The following is a 19,368-nucleotide window of genomic DNA, read 5'->3' as shown; positions in this document are numbered from 1 at the left end:
GCAAAGTCTAAGAAGACAAACAAGTCCTATTCCAGTCAATTTGGACAAATGAGAGAGCTGAACAGCATAATGAAAGATGGAATTAACTTTAATGGCTATCATTCACATATGAGAACATGTAGCTCTGCTGCATTCTTGAAAGCCAAGGTCAGGATAAGAAAGCCATCCATCCTAAATCAGTCAACTAGCGGAGAATAATGTGCTTGAGACAGACTTTACAAAATACTCTCTCTATATATTTCACTTGGTTTTGAATAATGCAACCCACACGCAGAGGGGACAAGAAGCTATTTAAGGCAAATCGGAAAACCCATCTTGTAGAACATCCATTTTATCGGCCTGATTTTCTTCATCCACTGGACAATTAGTAATACCGTCATGTTCGCCTGGTCCCATCCTGCTGCTATCTGGGCGATGCATTAATGACCACTGGGGTCTTGCAATGTAAGTTGGTGGTAAAGTAGTTAAGACCAACTTATTTAACACATTAATTAAATGGTCTACTTAACATGGAATATCAATTCTCTAATCACATCTCAGTTGAATTTCTTATTTCAATTAACAACTCCAAAGTCTACCAACAGAGATCCTACTGTTCTAGGCTCATTAAGAACACTTTCATTATCTGTCAAATGAGGGAGTGAGATGCAGAAATCGCCAGCACTCTCAGGAGTAGCCTCCACCCTACTTAAGAGATGATTAGGGAGAAAGCAGCAGTGGCTCTCATTAGTTGCCTAGCAATGAAAAGCCCTCCTCGGAAGGAAGCAAGGAGTGGAAACCAAGTGAGAGGTGGTGCAGGGACGAGGGTTTCAGCCACTCAAGGGTAATCTGTCCTCTATTAAATGGAATCAATCTAGCTTAGGACAAGAATGACAAATGCACACCATGAAGAAATTAAACTGGGAAAGCACACAATAGCAAAACAAAACCTGCATCCCCCAGCCCAGGAGAGGAATGTCCAGGGAACAGCCTCAGCGGTCTTAAATGTAAAAGTCAGAGTGCCAGCCTTTGGTGCTGAGGCCTTCAGGTCCCTCCACCGCCTCCTCCCCTCCACACAGAGTATAGCTAAGCAAAAGCCTGGTCCGAGCAGGGAGAATGATGACACCAGCTTACCGATGTGCTCACAAATGAAGACGACAAAGAAGGGGGTGACGAGGTCGTTGATTCCCTGGACATAGCCACTGGCGGGGTGACGGATGGCCCAGATAAACAGGATTCTTTCAAAAATCTGAAACAGATAAACAGACCAAGAGGGGAAATAAGCACTGCGCACAGGTGGGCCCTAGGAATCCCAATTAATCTGATGCAGATGTGAGCCAATATCCACTGCTCCTGGACCAAGCACAGAAGAACCCCAGTCTTTCCTCTTCTCCCAACATAGGCTCCAGATGTGTGAGGTCTGTTGGGAGCCTCTGCATGTCTGAGGCAGCAAAGCCCAGGTTCCAGGTCAGAAGACCAGGAACAGAGCCAGCCCGCTGGCCAATGGCGGCCTTTATTCACCTCTATTTACCTTACAATGCCTCATTTCCCAATTTGGTTTGAAAAAAAGGATTATAAATCTTGGCCTGGCCACGTGTCTGACCTGGCCGTTAGGAGGCTCAACCACACAACAGGAATCCCCACATGTCAGCCGTCTATACTGTCGTCACAACCATCAATGCCTGCCACCAGCCAGATGCCACCTGCTGCTTCTGTGCCGGTGGCCAGCAGGAACAGCCCCGCCCCCGGGGACAGGCAGGAAGCCCCAGCCAGAAAGGCAGACAAACGCACTCCCCCCTCAGCTCCACTCTTCACCCATTTCTCAGCCCTGATTAGGGTGGGAGCTTCACCCAAGTAATCTGGAGGGCCTGATGCTATTCAGGAAATAAAAGTCTTATTTAAACGCACAGCCACACAACACTTCCACAGTCATTTCCTCACCGGAGAGCCAAAGCACCCAGAGGGTCTGGCTGCAGCACAGAAGTAAGGGAAAAGCAGCAGGGTCCTTTGTGTCCTCTGAAGCATTTCTAATATCAGAACCAGACGATTATATCTGACCCCAAAGTGGCACGAGCCTTCTATACCATGCCGATTTACATACACACACACACCTACCAGCGGTCAGGGCATCAGACGATTTCTTTATAAGCCTCTTCTTCAGAAAAGCACCTCCAGGGAATAAACATCCTAACACCATCCCATCCGCAAAGCATTCTCTGGATGTTCCCCACCCACAGCTGGTCCGAGCCGATCCGAGCTTGCGGGTGCTCACACAGGCACTGAGTCTCCTGTCGGATAGGCCAGAACCCTCCCCCTGTCACCATGCTGACTCGGAGGCCAGAAGGAGCCAAGCAGGGAGTCCTCGTGAAGCCTCCACAAGCACCTCTTCAGATGTGCAAAGCTCCTTCCCCCCAAGGCCCTTCAGAGGCAGGCAGGACACATGATCTGAGCCCGACTGATGACTGACGGAGGGCAAAAGCGACTCCTAGGGCTTCCATGGCTGGGTCAGCAGGAGGAGTGCGAGGCTCACCAGGACGAACACCCCAGGCTCCCCCAGCCTCTGAGGTCATCTCACAAGGCAGAAAACTAGTATTGCCTAACTACCTGGGCCCCTGACACTGCATCCCGAGGACGGAAGCTAGAGGACAAGTGCAGAGGCCTTGCAAAGGAAGCGGGCAAAGGGCCACTGTGTCCAGGCAACGGCAGAACGCGTGGAGGGGAGGCAGAGCCCAGAGGGAGCCAGGTCATGAGCAGCTTCCAGGGCCCAACCCTAGAGGCAAAGGGGTGCCAATGGGCCGCAATGGGCTGGGCAGGAGGGGAGCGACGCGGGCAAACCTAGTTCCGGCAGCTGCAAAAAGAGGTAAGCTAGGACTGTGAGGAGGCCATGGAGAGGTGTTACGGACATTGGAAGGACTGAGTGTGTGGGGTGGGGGTGAGAATGACGCTGGCCTTCACACAGCCCACCATGTGCCAAGCACTGCACTTACCTCACCTGACCCTCACAACTGCCTGGAGGGAAGTAACATCATCCCTGTTTGCAGATGAGGAAACTGAGGCAGACAGCGGCAAAGTGGGGTCACACCACTAGTAAAAGCCAAAGGCTGCATTTGAACTCAGGCCCAAGCTCTGCCCACTGGGCTGCCTGGCTGCCTCTAGAATGACAGCACAGTTGTGAGCTGAAGTCACTGGGAAGATGGTGGCCCAGTGGACAAGAACAGGGAGGACCAGGCCATTCTCGACACAGTCCCATCGAGATGCCGATGCGACCCCCCATCCACGACACAGGCGAAGGGCCAGCGCTGGAGTCACCAGCAGAGAGAGCGTCCAGGAGGACAAAGGCTGCTGGGGAGGCCAGCAGGGGCAAGCACCGAGATCTGCAGATCACCCACGAGGACAGGGAGGCTACCCAAAGGGTCGCCAGCGGCTGGGGATCCAGGCTACTCGCCAAGGCTCCTGATCACCCCGACAAGTCTCAGAAGGTTCAGTTAAGGGGACCCCGGGCAGGCAGCTCTCTTGATACCTGAAGGCCCACTGCTCACCAAGCAGAAAAGGGGAAAACGCCAGGAAGAAGGCACAGAAAGGACCAGGCAGCTGACGTGGCCACTGGCCCAAGCCAGTACTGCCTCCCACACTGCTTCCAACCATCAGCTCAGAGCCTGCTGGTCGCTGAGGGGTCCACGGTGCCCACTGTCACCTCTTCTCTCACTTCATAGCCCAGGGCCCAATCATCTGGGAAACTGAGGGAGCCTCGCCCCAACCTTGTCTCCAGAATCAACCTGGAACCACAAAGAGAAAAGATGATTTCCAGACTCCCACTTTGGGAGGAGGAAGCAGAGGGCCGAAGCTTCCCTTCTGTAGTGGATCAACAGATCACCACCTATCCCAAGTGTCCCTTTACTCAGAGTCTGCCACGGGCCTCAGGGTCACACCCAGCTGTGTGCTTTGGGAGGCCACCCACATCTGTAAAGACAAGGCACTCAACTTCAAGGTGGCTGCCACGGAACAGTCCAGCCCTGCTAGTTATGGGGACACCTTCAGAAGGTTCAGAAAAAGGGGTGATCACAGAGGGCCTGACCCGTCCCAGCAGAAGGGCAAAAGCAAGTCCTGCTTCATCACCTCCAGCCTAATAAACATGTACAGACTCTCACTCAAAACAGCAAGATGCCCCAGAATCAGGACTCTGCTCGCTCAGAACCTGGAACCATCTGAAGCTGAGAGGATTTAGTGAGAGCAACAGAGAAGGACTTAGGAGATGAGTAGATGAAGCCCTTCATCTCTGAGAAGCGAAAGGGCCCAGCCATGACCAACAGCTGGAGGCGTTCAGGACCACGGGCCCTCTCCAGATGCTCTCAAGCTGCTGAAAGGCAAAGCTCCGAGGCGCCGTCCCCAGGTCTGAGCCCCCACCAAACCAAAAGAACAAAAGATGCCTTTGGTTCTCAAGCTTCTCACGCACTCTCTCCCTGGCCCTCTTCTTTCCACCATGCCACAGTTAGGTTCACATCCATGACAGTCTCACGGCAATTACAAATTAGTTTTTAAGCTGTTGACAGGAACCAGGTCTCTTTTTCACATGTAGAGAAGGGGGGGCCCAATAACGCCATAGTTCCATTAAAAACTGCAGAAGAAAATAGAAGGAAAACAGAAGAGTGCTTCTGAGACTCCAGACTTGGCTAGAGGAGACACTGGGGGATATTCATGGGCAAAATGGGATGACCCATGGGCCCTGTGGCATTGGCCATTCCTATGACTCTCTACCTCTAGGCTGGTCAACCACTGAATCAAGCCTCCAGGGAAGGCTGGACCGGCTTCACTGCAAGAAGGAACCATTGGGGGGGGGGGGGGGGGTCAAAAGAGGCCCCACCCCAGCAGCTCAAGGGGCAGCCAGCCCCTACCACTGAGACAAAGCCAAGGCCTTCCACCGTTGGGGAGCAGTGAACAGCCACTATGGCTCGACCATCCATCCCCTGGGGGATGCCCTTGGGATAGTCCTCAGAGCAGACCCCACAGAATCAGGAGGCCCTCAGCAGACATGCACAAAGCCTCTCCGGTGGGCAGGACACATCCAAGGCTTGTCCTTGGGCAGAGCCATGGAGAACCCCCAACTTCTGGACTAGCTGCAGACCGCCAATTTATGTGCCCCATAATGAAACGCTATTCACACAATCTTCTTACCTATAGGAGCAGCTCCGGGTGCCACAGTGCATAGAGCACCGGGCCTGGAGTCAAGAGGACTGATCTTCCTGAGGCCAAATCCAGCCTCAGACACTAACTGGGCAAGTCACTTCACCCCGCTGGCCTCAGCTTCCCCATACATAAAATGAGCTGGAGAAGGAAATGGCAAACCACTCCAGGACCTCTGCTGAGAAAACCCAAATGGGGTCACGAAGAGTCAGACAAGACTGAAAAAAGTCTGAAAAATGACAAATTTTTACCCGTTCATTAAAGCAGGTACAAGAGGCCACTGTTGCCAAACAGACCAGACCAGGTTACAGAAATAATGAAAAGTAATAAACTTGCATTTTTTTTTTTAACGAAAGCCAATAATTCTGAGTGAGACGAAGGCCACCCAACAGCCCCTAAAGCACAGGCGCTGGGCACAAGATGCAGAATGAGGCGCCTTTGTGGACACGGGCAGTCTGCAGATTCATTTAATTTGTTACAGAGACATTGTCTTCCGGAGGTTTGGGGTTTTTATTTTCCTCCCTGCTGGGCTGAGGGTGGAAGGGAGAGAAAATAAATCCTTTTTAACTTAAAAAATAAAATTTAATTCTAAAAAATATATTCAATAATTCCAAATTTTTGTGTTATTTCAGATTGGCTTTCAACCAGTTAAACCAAATTACTATTTCCCTGAAAAAAACACAAAAACAAGATGAAAACAAGAGTCGAGGGAGAAAGAAAACAAAATCACCACCTGTCTGTGAATGGCATTCTATAGAAAGGTGGCCCGGGAATAAAAAAATAAAAATAAGCAAGCCCGTCGGTGGGAAGCGGGTAAGCCCAAAGGCTTCTGGTCCCCCTCAAGAACCGCCGGATCTTGCAGCTCACAGGGGCCTGAGATGAGGCGGCAGCAGCTCAGAGGAACAGGAAGAGCAGGGGCTGGGGGTCAATGGAGAGGGGTTTTAATGCCGCTCTAACTCAGGGCCTTTGGAGAAGAGGCCCGGACTAAAGCCGGGCTGGCTCCTGGAGGGCAGCTGGCATTCTTGCTTTTTCTTCATAGCCCCAGCACTTGGCACAAGGTCAGGCACACAGCAGCCACTCAATAAATGCTCAGTGACCGCCTGGCTTCCAGAGTGAAACACTTTTCCAGATTCAGATAACTTAGAAGGACTTCAGGAAAGGTCTATCTCACTTGGGTATAATGGGAGCACAGCCCTGCAGAGACAGTGCCCGGGCAAGCCAGTAGAAGGTTCTTAGGCAGGCCTCAGTCCGGGCTCAGCATGTGGCCAGCTATGATGTCTCCAGCCCTAGCACAGAAGGCAAATGTGAGCCCCAGAACCCTGGCACAGCAGGCACTGGGCCACCCCCAGCACAGTGAGAGAGCCACAAGCCATGAGGTCCCAGCGTGGAAAGCCTGGCCCCCAGCACAGTGGCCCCTGTGCCCCAGGAGCAGAGCTCAACTTTAAAAACCATAAAATAGGCAAAAACTGAGTAAGAAACAGAAGAGAGCCCTGACCACAGAAAGGGAAGATCAAAACAGCAACTCAGAGAGGACAACAGTGTCACAGTGCCTATGTGGGAAGCCACAAAGGGGAGTACGAATGGATCTTAAGCCCAAAAAGGGCCTTAAAAACCAAGTGAGAAGAAGTGAGTTATGCAGGAGAATGATCAAAAAAAGAGCCAAAAGAAAACCGCTCCTAACAGCAGAACGGGACAAAAGCCAGCTGAGGAAAGGGACTCCTTAGAAAGGAGGGCTGGGCGAGTGACAGCAAGAGAAGAAAGCAACAGAAAGACGCGGCCAACGTCCCATCGCCCCCACCGTCCCGGCCCTTCTACAGCCCTGTGTCTGGTGGCCTGGCCCCGAATCGGACACAGGTGTGGAAGGTCATTTCTTCTCCCTTACTCCTTGGGGTTCGCCTGTGGTGTGACCTGTGGCCAGCCCTGAGGCCCACTTCCCAGGCAGTCTGGGTGAAAGAGGGCGCCCTTACTGCATTCACTCGTTTCTGTGTGCTTTCGGCCCATCCGTTTGCTCCACTGGTCAGACTCGCCCTCAGAGCAGGGCCCCATCACTGCGGTGACTGCTGCGTGGTGAAATACTCTGGCATCTGGCACACAGACCCTGCCTCTTTGCTGCTGTTTCTCAGAGTTTACACACTGACCATCTTTACTCTCAAACTGGACAGATGAAAGATAGCTACTACTTTCATGAACTGAAGCACTGAGAAAAGACTTACACAAAACCACATGGCGAATGGGTGATGGGTTCAAGGACTCCCTGTCTCCAAGGGCACACAAACAATCGCTACTCATCTATTTGCTGTTCATTTGGAGGCGTTAACTTAAGGACTCCTCCAAAGGCCAATTCCAGTGCCTCTTGTTGGCATTAAAAGGAGTCTGACAGTGGTCAGAGGGCTGGACTGGGGTCAGGAAGACCCAAGACCACCTAGATAAGAAGTGAACACATGGAGGAAGGAGCAGAGCACAGGGAGAAGACTAGAGGGTATCCCCACAGACTGGGCCAGAGAAAGGCGATGGTGGCGGTGAGGCCAAGGGAGAAACAACAAGGCAGACGGGATGACAACCAAGAGGAGCCATCCCAAGAGCCAGGGAGGATGGGACGATGTCCACATGAAACCCTAGAGCAAGGCTGCTAGATTCAGCCCCTGCAGAACGAAGGCAACCTTGAAGAGAGCAGATTGAAGCCGGAGCAGGGTCAGAGGATGGAGGGGTCGAGCGAATACAAGATGCCTGGGGGCAGGGACGGCTGGGGGCTCTTCGCAGCCCTGGGGACAAGCAGAGTGCCTAGAACACAGAAGGCTCTTCTGAATCAATAAATGAGAGGGTCGGGGCTGAAGAAACAGAGGCACATAGTACAGAGAGCCCTTTCTAGGAGTTGGCCACACAAGACAAAAGAGATAGAGAATCAGCCAACACCTGTCTTGTGCAGGGGCTGGGGATGTACAAACAAAAGTGAGCAGATGTCCTCGGGGAGCTGACATCTTAGTGGCAGAGATAACAAGTGCACACTTCTGCACACACGCACACAACACAAATCTCACCAGCTGCCCTCTCTCCCTCCACCACCTCCCTTGTTCCTGCTTCTTCACTGGGCGTCTGCAGGGCTTTCCAGATCTAAGGATCCAGGGTTCTCCCGCTAGCTCTGTGGGACACACCTGAACACTGCCCAACTATCAGAGTCTGATCACTGCGGGTAGTGGGCGATGGTGAGACTCTAACCCTTCCCAGCCTCACCGGTCGGTCCCTCCCTCCTTCACTCAGGCAGCCACTTCAGAAACTTCTCCCTGACCCAATAAAAAACAATGCCCAACTAGGCAGGTCTCAGCACATATCCAGGAAGCTGCTCCAGCTCCAAGAGCACAAGGAGACCCCTGCCCCACACCCCCATGGGAAGGAGGGCAGGGTCAGAAAGCCACAGCAACATGCTTTGTGCTTGGCCAGTCCCAGGATGTGACCCAACCTCCCCCCCCCTGCACCCCCAGCTTAGAGTCAACTGGAATCTAGGCCACATTCAAACCCAATGAAGTAACTGCCACGAATCACTAAGATATCGACATCGCCTGCAATGCACCATTGATCCAAGGTCAACCCTCTGGCCACAAAATTACACACTGAACCAAAATCAGTCAGGCCTAACAGCCCACCACCACCTTTGTGACTCTCCCAGGCCCAGGTCTGTCTGGCCTGCTTCTACCATTCTTCATGTGGTCAATTTAAAAACAGAAACATCTCCAGCTTGTTCAGTATCAGAAACCTCATATGCTTCCCATCAGCTTGGGGTGTCCCACCAATGCCCTCCACAAGCCGTGAGCACCTTCCAAAGACGCTGGCGTGCCATTTCCCAAAAGCTATCTGCCCAGTTGTGCTTGTGCAGATCTCGTCCCCCCTACTACAAGGCTGCTGTCCCTCCCTCTGCTCCTCCAGAAATCCTTCCCGTCTTTCAAGGGCAACTGCCCCACTGTGCTCTCCTGGCCCTCTCCCAGTGCAGCCAGCCTCTCCCTTGCACACTTCTGAAAGGCATAGCATGCTCATTTGTGTGCAGGCACAGCCAGTAAGCACCTGGAGGGCACTTAAAGACCTCTATACCCAAGGTGCTCAATAAGAACTGTGAATGATAACAATGAGCTCTTTGGTTCTTTGAGCTTCATGGGTTTCTTGGGGAAATCCTGCCTTCACTGACCCTGCTTTGGAAATCAGCCTGACATCAGACAGTGGTGCCAAGTACCACTATGTCACCTCTCTGAGTCTCAGTTTTCTCATCCAGAAGACGAGGCCAGTTGATTAGATGCTGTCTCCGGTCCTTTCTAGCCCTGACAGTCTAGGACCGTGTGGTCAACAATACTCAGCCCTTACTGGTCAGCCAGCTGGTGAGGAAGCTCCCCGAGCTGGCCCTTGGCTGCCTGATCCACGACCAGAGCTTTTCAACCCTGGTGAAGGGAGGCAGAGATTGACCCCCACTGCCCCAACCTTGTAGTTCCTTCCACCATGACACAAGCAGACCCCTCCACTCTGCCATGGCTGACTGGCACTCCGCACTGGGACACACGGTCCTGCTGCGGCTGCCCAGCTATATCCTCACATCTGGCCAGGGGAAAGGGCACTCTGAACCAGGCGTCTTTCATCATCTCTAGTCATATCATGCTCATGCCCGCGAGCTGCATGAGAGACATCGATCTGACAAGATTCCCAACAAAACAAAGCTCAGTGTTTGCAAAAAGAAACCAACCACCTCATTATTGACAACCAGCAAGCAGAAGGGCATCTCTGGAAAGGTTATGGAAAGATAAACCTTATCTAGAACACAATAAAAATGATGCCACAAGGGAAGCACTCTGAAAAGGATAAAAAAGGGAAAATTCGCCTGCTCCATGACCACGGAATACCCAAAGTCAAACAACTTCCAGCTGGGGAACAAGAATTATAGGTGCACCCAATCACCAGGTGAGACCTGGCTGGGTGGCCCTGGCCAAGGTCTTTCTCCTCTCTGGGCCTCATGAAGTGAGTGGCCTAGACCTTCCACCCCAAATCTCATCACCCCCTCAGGTGCCTGGGGACTCTCCATCACCGCCTGACTCTAACAAGCAGGACATAGAGAGTCTTCCACACAATGATGGGTGGTAAGGACAGACCAGCCCTATCTTAGAGCTGAGGGCACAAAGCTTGAAGCCAAGGTCACAGACCTACAAAGACGGGCATAACCCCCCCACCCCGTGACAGCCTCCCTGTGCTCTGCCAGGCCTGGCTGCACCCAGCACCCCAGCGCTCGTGGCCAGAGGCTCGGCTGTGTGCTTGCTCCAGGTTCAATGGAAAAGAAGGGGCATACCTTCCTTTGCTCACTGCATCATGGGAATGGATGATGAGATCCTGACCCGCTGCCGGGCACCAAATGCCAGGCAGTGGGAGGAGAGTGAGAAGACAAGAGCCTTTCTCATCAGGATGCAATCTGAACTCCTCCCCAGAGGACTCATGGCCCAGAAAACCCCAGAGACTGGGAGAGCCTCCAGGCCCAGCCTCCACACCCAGGAAGTACTCTGGGGTCCCCATTACCTGGCTGAAGCCACTGAAAGCGGGCGCCAGCCTCCTCAGAACCACCGAAGGAGGGTGCCAGCACCAGCTGTCTGTTTCCCCTCTTTAGTGCCCTTTGAGGCTTTGCCCTCCCTTCCCCCCAGGAGAACACTGGCTCTCTGAAGGGCAGGAACTGTTCTTTCTGCTTGTGCTTACAATCCCTGCACCCCAGAACATCAGGAATGCCCCAGTCCAATCTCCTCTGACTGGCAGTGGATCCCTACATTTCATCACTCGCCTTGAAGCTGCATGAAGGCAGGCCCACACCCACCCCCATTCTATATTTCTGATCTAGCAGGAGAGGTCATCATGTGAAGAATTCCTGGTATGGAAACTCCCTCCACTCCTGCAGATATACAGCCCAACCAAAGCGACCAGGCTCAGAGCATTCTCTGGGGCCCAGAGACTTTAAGCCCATAATTATGGGCCAAAGGCAGAGCTCCAACGCTGGTCTCTCGAAGCCCAGGCCTTACCAGGCAGCTTCACAAGCTCTAGAGGTCAGCAGAGGGAACCACAAACAGCGGCTTCAGTCTCCCCTCACACCCAGCAATTTCAGAGCAGGACAACAGAACGCTTTAATTGGATAGGAATTAAACCCACCTAGGGTGGAAATTTCTTGCTTATTGAAGTGTGGGGCCTTAAGCACTGCCTGGAGGCTAGTTTGTGGGAAGCCTTGATCCTCAGATAGCCCAGCCCAGCACCTCCCGGGGGCGCAGCATTTAAATACTTATCACCATCACAATTAGGCAGATAAAGTTCAAAAAGCTATCCCAGAAGAATTTTTCAAAGAAATTAATTTCCCCATTCCTTCACAGAGGTCATCAAAAGGAAGATTAAGAGGAAAGAGGCAAAAATAAAACAAGAGAATCAAAGCCCCAGAGCCAGGAGGCCCGATCTCCAGGGGCACGGAGCCCAGGACACCCTGGAGAAGTGGCTCCCCAGGCCCCACTTATGCTAAGGCGGCTCATTCCGCCCCAGACTGGAGGAAGGTTTTCTGCCTAGTCTTGTCCTCTAACAGATGGCAGTCCTTCACACCCCTGAAGACAGCTCTCCTGTGGGGCATTCCCAGAGTCTTCTCATCTTGGGGGCCACTAACACTCAGCTGCTCCTGCTGCCCAAGGTCATTTGGCACAAACTGGCCAAGCCCCTTCCCTGCCTCCTCCTCCAGCTGCCTTCACCATTCTTCCTAAAACGTGGTGCCAGGGCCTGGATCGAGCCCAGCAAAGCACACGGGCCTGGCACCCGCTGAGCCCTCTCAGCCCGCATTCCCTTCTGGGGGCTGCCTCAGCATCCATTAGGACCCTCAGATCCTTTTCAGAGAAGCCACCATGCAGTCACAACTCCACAGCCTACTGGTGAAGGCAATTTGTCAACTCTAAGTCCAGCAGAGGTGCTCCTTCCATTTCATCTCCCTCCACGTGGCCCAATGTTCTAGGCTGCTGAGATCTTCTGAATTGTGCCCTTCATCCATGCAGTGAGGCTCTCCAGAGATCCAATGCACGTAGGAAGGAGACCAGGCCATCTCATGACGACCAACAGGGCTGCTTCATCAGAAGCACATTCTCACCCGGCCTGGTGCTGATCAATGTAGCTGTCCCCTTGCTCCTGGGGAAGGAGCCCAAGTCCCCAAGCCTGCCTGGGGCTGACAGTCTAACTGGCTCTTTGCAGACTTCACTTGGAAATCACTGGGAAGGCCCATTGAGAGAAGGGTCACTCCACCAAAGCCAAGCTCCTGGAGTGGGGCACAAAGCTGGGGGCTGCACAGGAGAAACCTGAAATGGCCCTTCAGCTTAGATCCTCACTACTAGCAGGGTGAGGCCTCTGGAAAGCCAAGCCAGTCCTTCTAGTCCCCTGGCCAGGGCTCCAGCCAGGACACTGTGATCACAGCCTCCAGGCCAGTGAAAAGGTGACTGGAAAATCTGTAACGACACAGTCCCAATTATTGACGTACAAGATGTCATAAAACAGGCATCTGGCCACATAAGCTGGAGGTGAACCTTTCCCCACTCTGCCAGAATCTGGTAAACACCACATTGGTCATGGGTCACCTCCGGAGGGAGGTGATGCAGGGCAGAGGCCCCCACACATCGGCACCCCACTCAGGGGTGGGGAGAGGGGAAAACTAGGAGCCACCAAAGTCCCGGCAGAGCCAGCTGGTGGTTTCCAGTAACCCAAAGACAGCTGCGGGCCAGAGACCAGAATAAGTCACCGTGATCCGTGACCTGACTGACAAGACCAGAAAGACAAGAAAATCAAAATAATAAACTATTCTTTCAGAATTCAGGGCCTCCGCGCTCTCCTGTCAAATCACAACAGATCAGAAAGGGATGAGATGAAATGGGGTGGAAAAGAGCTCACGATATGGAGCTGGGAGAAAAAAAAGGAGCCCGAAAGCAGCAGCATTCGCAGCCAGGCCTTCCGGATGGCCCTGGAGACTTAGGCCATTACACTGCCGTTCATTCTGGCCAGAATAAAGGCGGCTTTTGTCCCGTTTATGCTAAAAGCTCAGGATTTCAGGGAGTGCAGAGGCAGCCTCTGCTGGTCCAGTGGGTCAGCATCTGGGCCTTCCTCGCAGAACCCAGGGCTCACTCCCCAGAAGCCTCCACTTCTAAAGGAGGACCTGAGATACGTCCCTTCCTGTCTCTAACGCTCTGCTCTCTGGGATCTGTCCCCCCTCCCAGGACCAAGGTAAGGCGTGTGAAGGACACTGAGACCTCGCTGTGTGAGTGACAGTGTAAGCTCTGACCCTCACGTGGAGTTCTTCGCCCACTGGCAGCACACCTGTCACAAGGCGCAGGGAAAGTCACTAAGACAATACATCCCCCTGGACTCTTAGCAATTAGAAAGGGTAAGCAGAAAGGCTTTCCTCAACAACAAAACTGGAGGGGAAAGATCTCAATCACAGCACATTAACTCACATTTAAATGAATGGGCGGTCTGTTATCTGCCAAATGAGAAGAAAGGGAGAAAGCTCAAAATATGGGGATGTGTTTAACAAACACACAGAACTGAGAGTGCTGACAGTGTTTCGACTATGAATCCTTCCTGGGTATCATTAGCTGTTAAAGTTCTGTAGATATTCATGATCTTGCCTGAGCTGGCAAAAGTCAATTCATTAACAGTAACACACACCTGGCATGCCTTGAGAAGAATCTCGTGGGGTAGCCAGTCCACGATCCCAGGAAAGATGGCAGAGGTGAGGGAGAGGACCCCCTCAAAAGCATTTCTGGGCCGGGTGAGCTTCAGTACAGGCACATACTTGGGCATGGTCCTAAGGACCAGTCTGAGAGGGACCATTATGGCTCCTAAGTCTAGAGCAGATGGGCCCTCAGAAACCATCAAGCTCAACCTACTCTTTCACAGAGGAAGAAACTAAGGCCCCAGGGCCCAAAGAGGACAGGTGCCTGCAGAAGAGCACACGGGGGCATCAGAGGCAGGATCTGGATCCAAAGCATCTCACCTCAAGACCATGCCCAAATGGGGCTTCACCACCAGCTCATGAATCAAAGGCACTCGACCTAAGAGCTAGAAGGGCCAGACTCTGTGTCAGTGAGGAAAGTAGGGAAGAACGATCAGCTCTTTGGAAGTCAGAGCCCAGGGCTTCCTCCATGTGCCCAGCCAATAGCCTGCCGACCCCTACCAAGGTTCCACCTTCTCACAGGTCTGTCCTGGAGGCCACAAGGAGACACCTCAGAAGGAAGTTAGAAAGGGGTTAGAAACAAAAGGCCAAGTCTGACTTCAGGCATCTCAAGCCAGCACCAGCCTCCCTGGTCTTGGCAATTCTGCCTACCCCCACAAGAAGCACTGTGCAATGGGACTTCTCTAACAGGACAATAATAATGGCCCTTTAAGGGTGACAGAAGCCTTTACACACTTGATGTCACTGCAGACAACCCAAGGATAGCTACATGGCTCCAGAGCCAGGAGACGGGGCGGCTGGGAAAATGACTTGGAGGTCACTGTGGGGGCCACCTGGACCAAAGGATCACCCCTCAGGGCCAGGTCAGGGCGCGGACTCTGGAGATGCACTCACACTCCGGCCAGTTCCACGGCCCATCCTCATTCATCATGTGCCGCGCTCTCACACAACAGGCAACAATTTCCTGTTCAGGCTGATTTACATTCAGCCACTTTATTTGGTGGGGAATCAAATGCAGCAGCAATGCATCCACCTCACTGAAAATGTTCATTTCCAACCTTTATTCTGTCCTCAGATCACTGACCAGCGGGTGCCCAGAGAGGCCAGCAAAGCACAAACAGGTTCTGTTACTTTTAGACTTTAAATATTGAGAAAATGACATTTTATTACCAAAAACATCCCATCAGTGAGTCCAGAAGGATCCACTACAGCTGACTGAACCCCCACTTCCCCAAAGAGAGGGAAGAATCCCCAGCAGTGTCGGGACTACCCCCCAGCGAGATCAAAGACCTGCAGGCGGGACGGGACACAAACCTCCTTCTAGCAGCTCTTTGGGTGGCCAAGGGGGTACCCCTCAAACAGCAGCTACAGTTGAACAAAGTGTGCCATGGGACTGTGCTTGAACGCTGTGCCGATGAAAGAAATGGCCAAGGGACAGGCTGGCAAGGTGGCGCAGTGAACAGAGCACCAGCCCTGGATTCAGGAGGACCCAAGTTCAAGTCCGGCATCAGACACTTAACACAAAACTAGCTGTGTGACCTTGGGCCTACCCAGGGTGGCACCAGTGCTTCCCAAGGCTGGTTATAAAACGGATTCATTTGAGAATGAAGAAAAAGTCAAATCAGATTCAGGAACACCGACCTGTGGAAACACCTTCCCACGGCCAGCCCAAAGCCAAAGTGGCCGGGGAGAAGAGGTGGGCGCTGGCCAGCCACAGGGCACACCCCTTTCCTCATGCCCATCACGTTCTTCATCTGTAACTGAGCCCCATGACACTGCTTCGAGGCGAGAGTTGGCATGATCCCTCTTCAGAGAGACAGGAGCTAGCAGGAGGAGAGTGGGGAATGAAGATAACACGGCTGGCACAGACACTGGATGGCAGCACCGAAGCGGGCAGGGAGAGCAGAGTTTAAATGGGGGTAAAGGAGACGCAGGAGGGGTGGGCCAGAGCCACAGAGGCAGGCCTCCCCGAAGCCCCATCCTTGCAATGTCTCCCTCTCCAGCACTGGGGGCCATGTAGCTCCCTCAATGGCAGCCTTTCCCCTGAGATGGGGGCAGAGGAGTTAGGCCCCACAGATCCAAGAGAGGGTCTACCCACTAAGTTCAGCACATAGGAGGCCCCAGAGTTCAGTGAACTCGTTCAGCAAGGCGCCACAAAGGACGTGTCGAGTCAAAAGGAGGAAAACAAAATAGGGCCCCTGATTCCCTCACACATTTCTCCCCTCAGTGCATGCCTAATACGAGAGAAGCACACAGACCCTGGGTGAGTCACGTCCTTCTCTGGGCCCATGACCTCATCTAGAAAGGGCAATGATAAAAACGGGGTCACCAGCAGCATGGAGTCTTCCACAATGAGGATTCGACATAAGTAAAATCCCATCACCCAAATTCCAAGCCACGTCGGAGAACAAGAACCTACAGGGTTCCAGGCAGAGGGCTGGCATCCTCTCGCTCCTTATTCCATTTTCCTCATAAAGAGGTTCTCACTCACATAATTCCCTCGGCACCCTTTGCCAGCCTGCACAAATCACACATCTCCCCTAGATGCCAATCGATGCTGATGACATCATTCCTACAGTAAACTGCGACCTAGAGAAGACTTGCAGCCCCACGAGGAATCCTTAGAACAGAAGGATGGATTATTCAAGAGACAGGAGATAAACTGGGAGAAGAGGAGGCACAGACCCTGCAATGAGGCCGTCATCTAACCCCAAGAACAGAAGCGTTCATTGAAGCTGCGCATAAGAGAGCAGGACGCCTGCTGGACCCTCACGAGTGGCAGACAGTGAGGCCAGAGAGTTGGGCCCTGCTGGCCGGAGGGGACCAGCGACGCTCAGCTGGGCTCACAGCTCCAGGAAGCCGAGAGCTCCTGCCTCCTTGGCGCCTCTGGAGTGTCCCCCGCTATCATGCACATGCACCTCCTCAGCCCCAGCACCTCAGTGCGAGAGCTCTGCTCAGCCCCACACCACAGAAAGAAGGTTCCTTCACCCAAATGTGACCATTGTCTTCTCTGGACTTTTTACATGACAGAGAAAGCATATTCATAGATGGAGAGAGCCAAGACCCTCCGTCCTTGTATTTGCACTGAACTCACAGAGGACCATCGACAAGTACCATCAGCTACTAACACCACGTCCTTTTCTGAAGGAGCCCCTAGACCAGCAGATGAAGGAAGGCTGCTGCCGCGGGTGCTGGACAACACTCCACATGTTCATCTCGTGGGCAAAACTTAGAGAGGCAGGTGAGACAAGGCCAGTACGAGGCAAGTGGCCAGGCCAAAAGCTGCCAACGTGGTTGGTGTTGGCTTCCAAGGCAGTCCACGGTGGAGGGCTCCAGGGACCCGAGCCTGGTTCCCTGCTGGCAAATACCACGCCTGTCACTTGCTTGGGTAAAGGCAGGGGTGGCATGCTCATACAATCCACACGACACACATCTGGATGCCAATCAGGATCCAGAAAGATCCCGGCAAGGATGAAGTTAGGCTGAGACAGCAAAGATAAAAGGGAAGCAGACGCAGTCTGTGGCTGCAACGTTTTCCCCAGGCATTCCCACAATCCCTGTGCTAACGAACACAGAAACACCCGTCCGGCCTCCTCCCCAGGCACCCTGGCCCCACTCCCACCTCTGCGTCAACTGTCTGCCCGCTTTACTTTTTCGTTCCTTTTTTTATTGTGAGTTCCAAAATCTCTCCTTCCCTCTAGCCCCACCCCACATTGAGAAGGCAAGAAGCATGACACCCATGATTAGTCGTGATGACAAAAAAAAAAAAAAAAAAAAAAAAAAAGGAGGAAAAAATCTGCTTCAATCTACACTCAGCGCACACCTTTCTGGAGGGGCAGAGGAGCTAAGCTTCCATGGTGCAGTGCCCTTACAACGCTGCTGTTACCGTGGGCAGCGTTCTCCTGGCTCTGCTCACGTCACTCAGCATCAGTTCATACAACTCCTTCCAGGATTTCTGGAGTCTGCCTGCTCCTCATTTCTTATAGCACCGTAGTATTCTATCACATTCATATACCACAACCTGTTCAGCCATGCCCCAATCGACGGGCATCCCCGCAATATCCAGTCCTTCATGACCACAGAGAGAGCTGCTGTAAACATTTTTGTACATGTGGGTCCTTTTCCCTTTTTTATGATCTCTTTGGGATACAGATCTAGGAATAAAATTGCTGGGCCAGAGTACACAGCTTTACAGTCTTTTGTTCTCCAAAATGGTTGGACCAGTTCACGACTCCACCAACATCCCTATTCTTCCACATCTTCTCCAGCACACTGCGTTCCTTTTCTGTCTTGTTAGGCAATCTCATCGATGCGAAGTGCCCCCCGGAGATGTTTTCATTTGTATTTCCCTAATCAGTAGTGATTTAGAGTGTTTTTCATGTGACTAATGATAGCTTTGATGTCTTCTTCTGAAAACTCCCTGTTCCTATCCTTTGACCATTTATCAGCTGAGGAATGGCTCTTGCTTTTAGAACTCTCGCTTAGTTCCCTATGTATTTGAGAAATGGGGCCTTTATCAGAGAACCTTGCAAAAAACTTTTTTCCGGTTTCCTGCTTTTCATCTAATTTTGGCTACACTGGTTTTGCTTATATAAAAACTTTGTAATTTAACATAATCTAAACTATCCATTTTACTTCCTGGGATCCTCTCTATTTCCTGTTTGGTCATGAATGCTTCCCTTATCCATAGGTCTGACAGATAATTTCTTCCATGTGCTTACGATATCACCCTTTTTATTTTAATCCTGTACTCATATTGACCTTATCTTGTTGAACACTGTTGAGAGGTTATTCTGCCAAACTACGTCCCAGTTTTCCCAACAATTATTGTGGAATTATCAAGTCCCGACCCGCCCCCCCACTTCAACCTCTGCTCTGAGAACAGCAACCAAGTCCACAAAGTTCACTTCTGGAGAGAGTGGGTCAGTGGGCTCTTCTCTATTTGGTCCTGTTGTGACTCCCCAGACCAAAATGTCCTTCCCTGGTCACCACTGCCCAGCATGTGCCATCTCCTGTCAGAATGCCAGCTGCAGGCCAGCAAGGGCCCTCTCACTTTACCCTCTCAGCACAGTGCTTGGCACAAAGGAGCAGCAACATCAAGAACCTTTCCATTCACTCAAGATACAGAGCTGCTGATATTTTATTAACTGTCATTAAGGTGCTCTAATTCACCCCACAAACACTGTCAGATTAATCTTTGCAACTGCTGTGTTCTGGGGGTGTCACTCTCTTCCTAAAATACCTTCAATGGCTCTCCACTGCCACAAGGAACAGGAGAGTGTCCTAACTCCTCAAACCTACCCACAGGAGGGCTGCCAGCCTCATCACACACAGCTGTCCCCAGAGTCTCTGCTCCTCCCAAAGCGTGTTAACCAGAACACCTCCATCCCACCCCAGTCTCTCATCTCAGCACCTTCCCTGAGCCCCAAGGATGCCATCTCCACCGATGGTCATACTACCCATTGGCCATGGTCCACCAACATGCCACGCCTGCCATAAGGCCTCGG

General features: G+C 52.2%; 1 protein-coding gene across 3 annotated transcripts in view; it reads right to left on the bottom strand.

The window, feature by feature from the left end:
- Positions 1-838: 838 nt before the first annotated feature.
- The window catches only part of TBC1D22A (TBC1 domain family member 22A), a 106,843-nt gene continuing 88,313 nt past the window's right edge, over positions 839-19,368 (bottom strand). For all 3 annotated transcript variants that reach the window (XM_069099303.1, XM_069099304.1, XM_069099305.1), the window contains exon 8: positions 839-1,228. In XM_069099303.1, coding sequence (XP_068955404.1) covers positions 854-1,228 — 375 coding nt within the window. In that variant the 3' untranslated portion in view covers positions 839-853. The remainder of the gene's footprint in view (positions 1,229-19,368) is intronic.

This window comes from Petaurus breviceps, unplaced genomic scaffold, assembly GCF_028583685.1.
Source record: "Petaurus breviceps papuanus isolate PSGF00001 unplaced genomic scaffold, PetGlider_PUasm1.0 370, whole genome shotgun sequence".
Taxonomy (NCBI): domain Eukaryota; kingdom Metazoa; phylum Chordata; class Mammalia; order Diprotodontia; family Petauridae; genus Petaurus; species Petaurus breviceps.
Note: the sequence above shows the minus strand (reverse complement) of the source record. Positions and strands in the feature narration are given on the sequence as shown.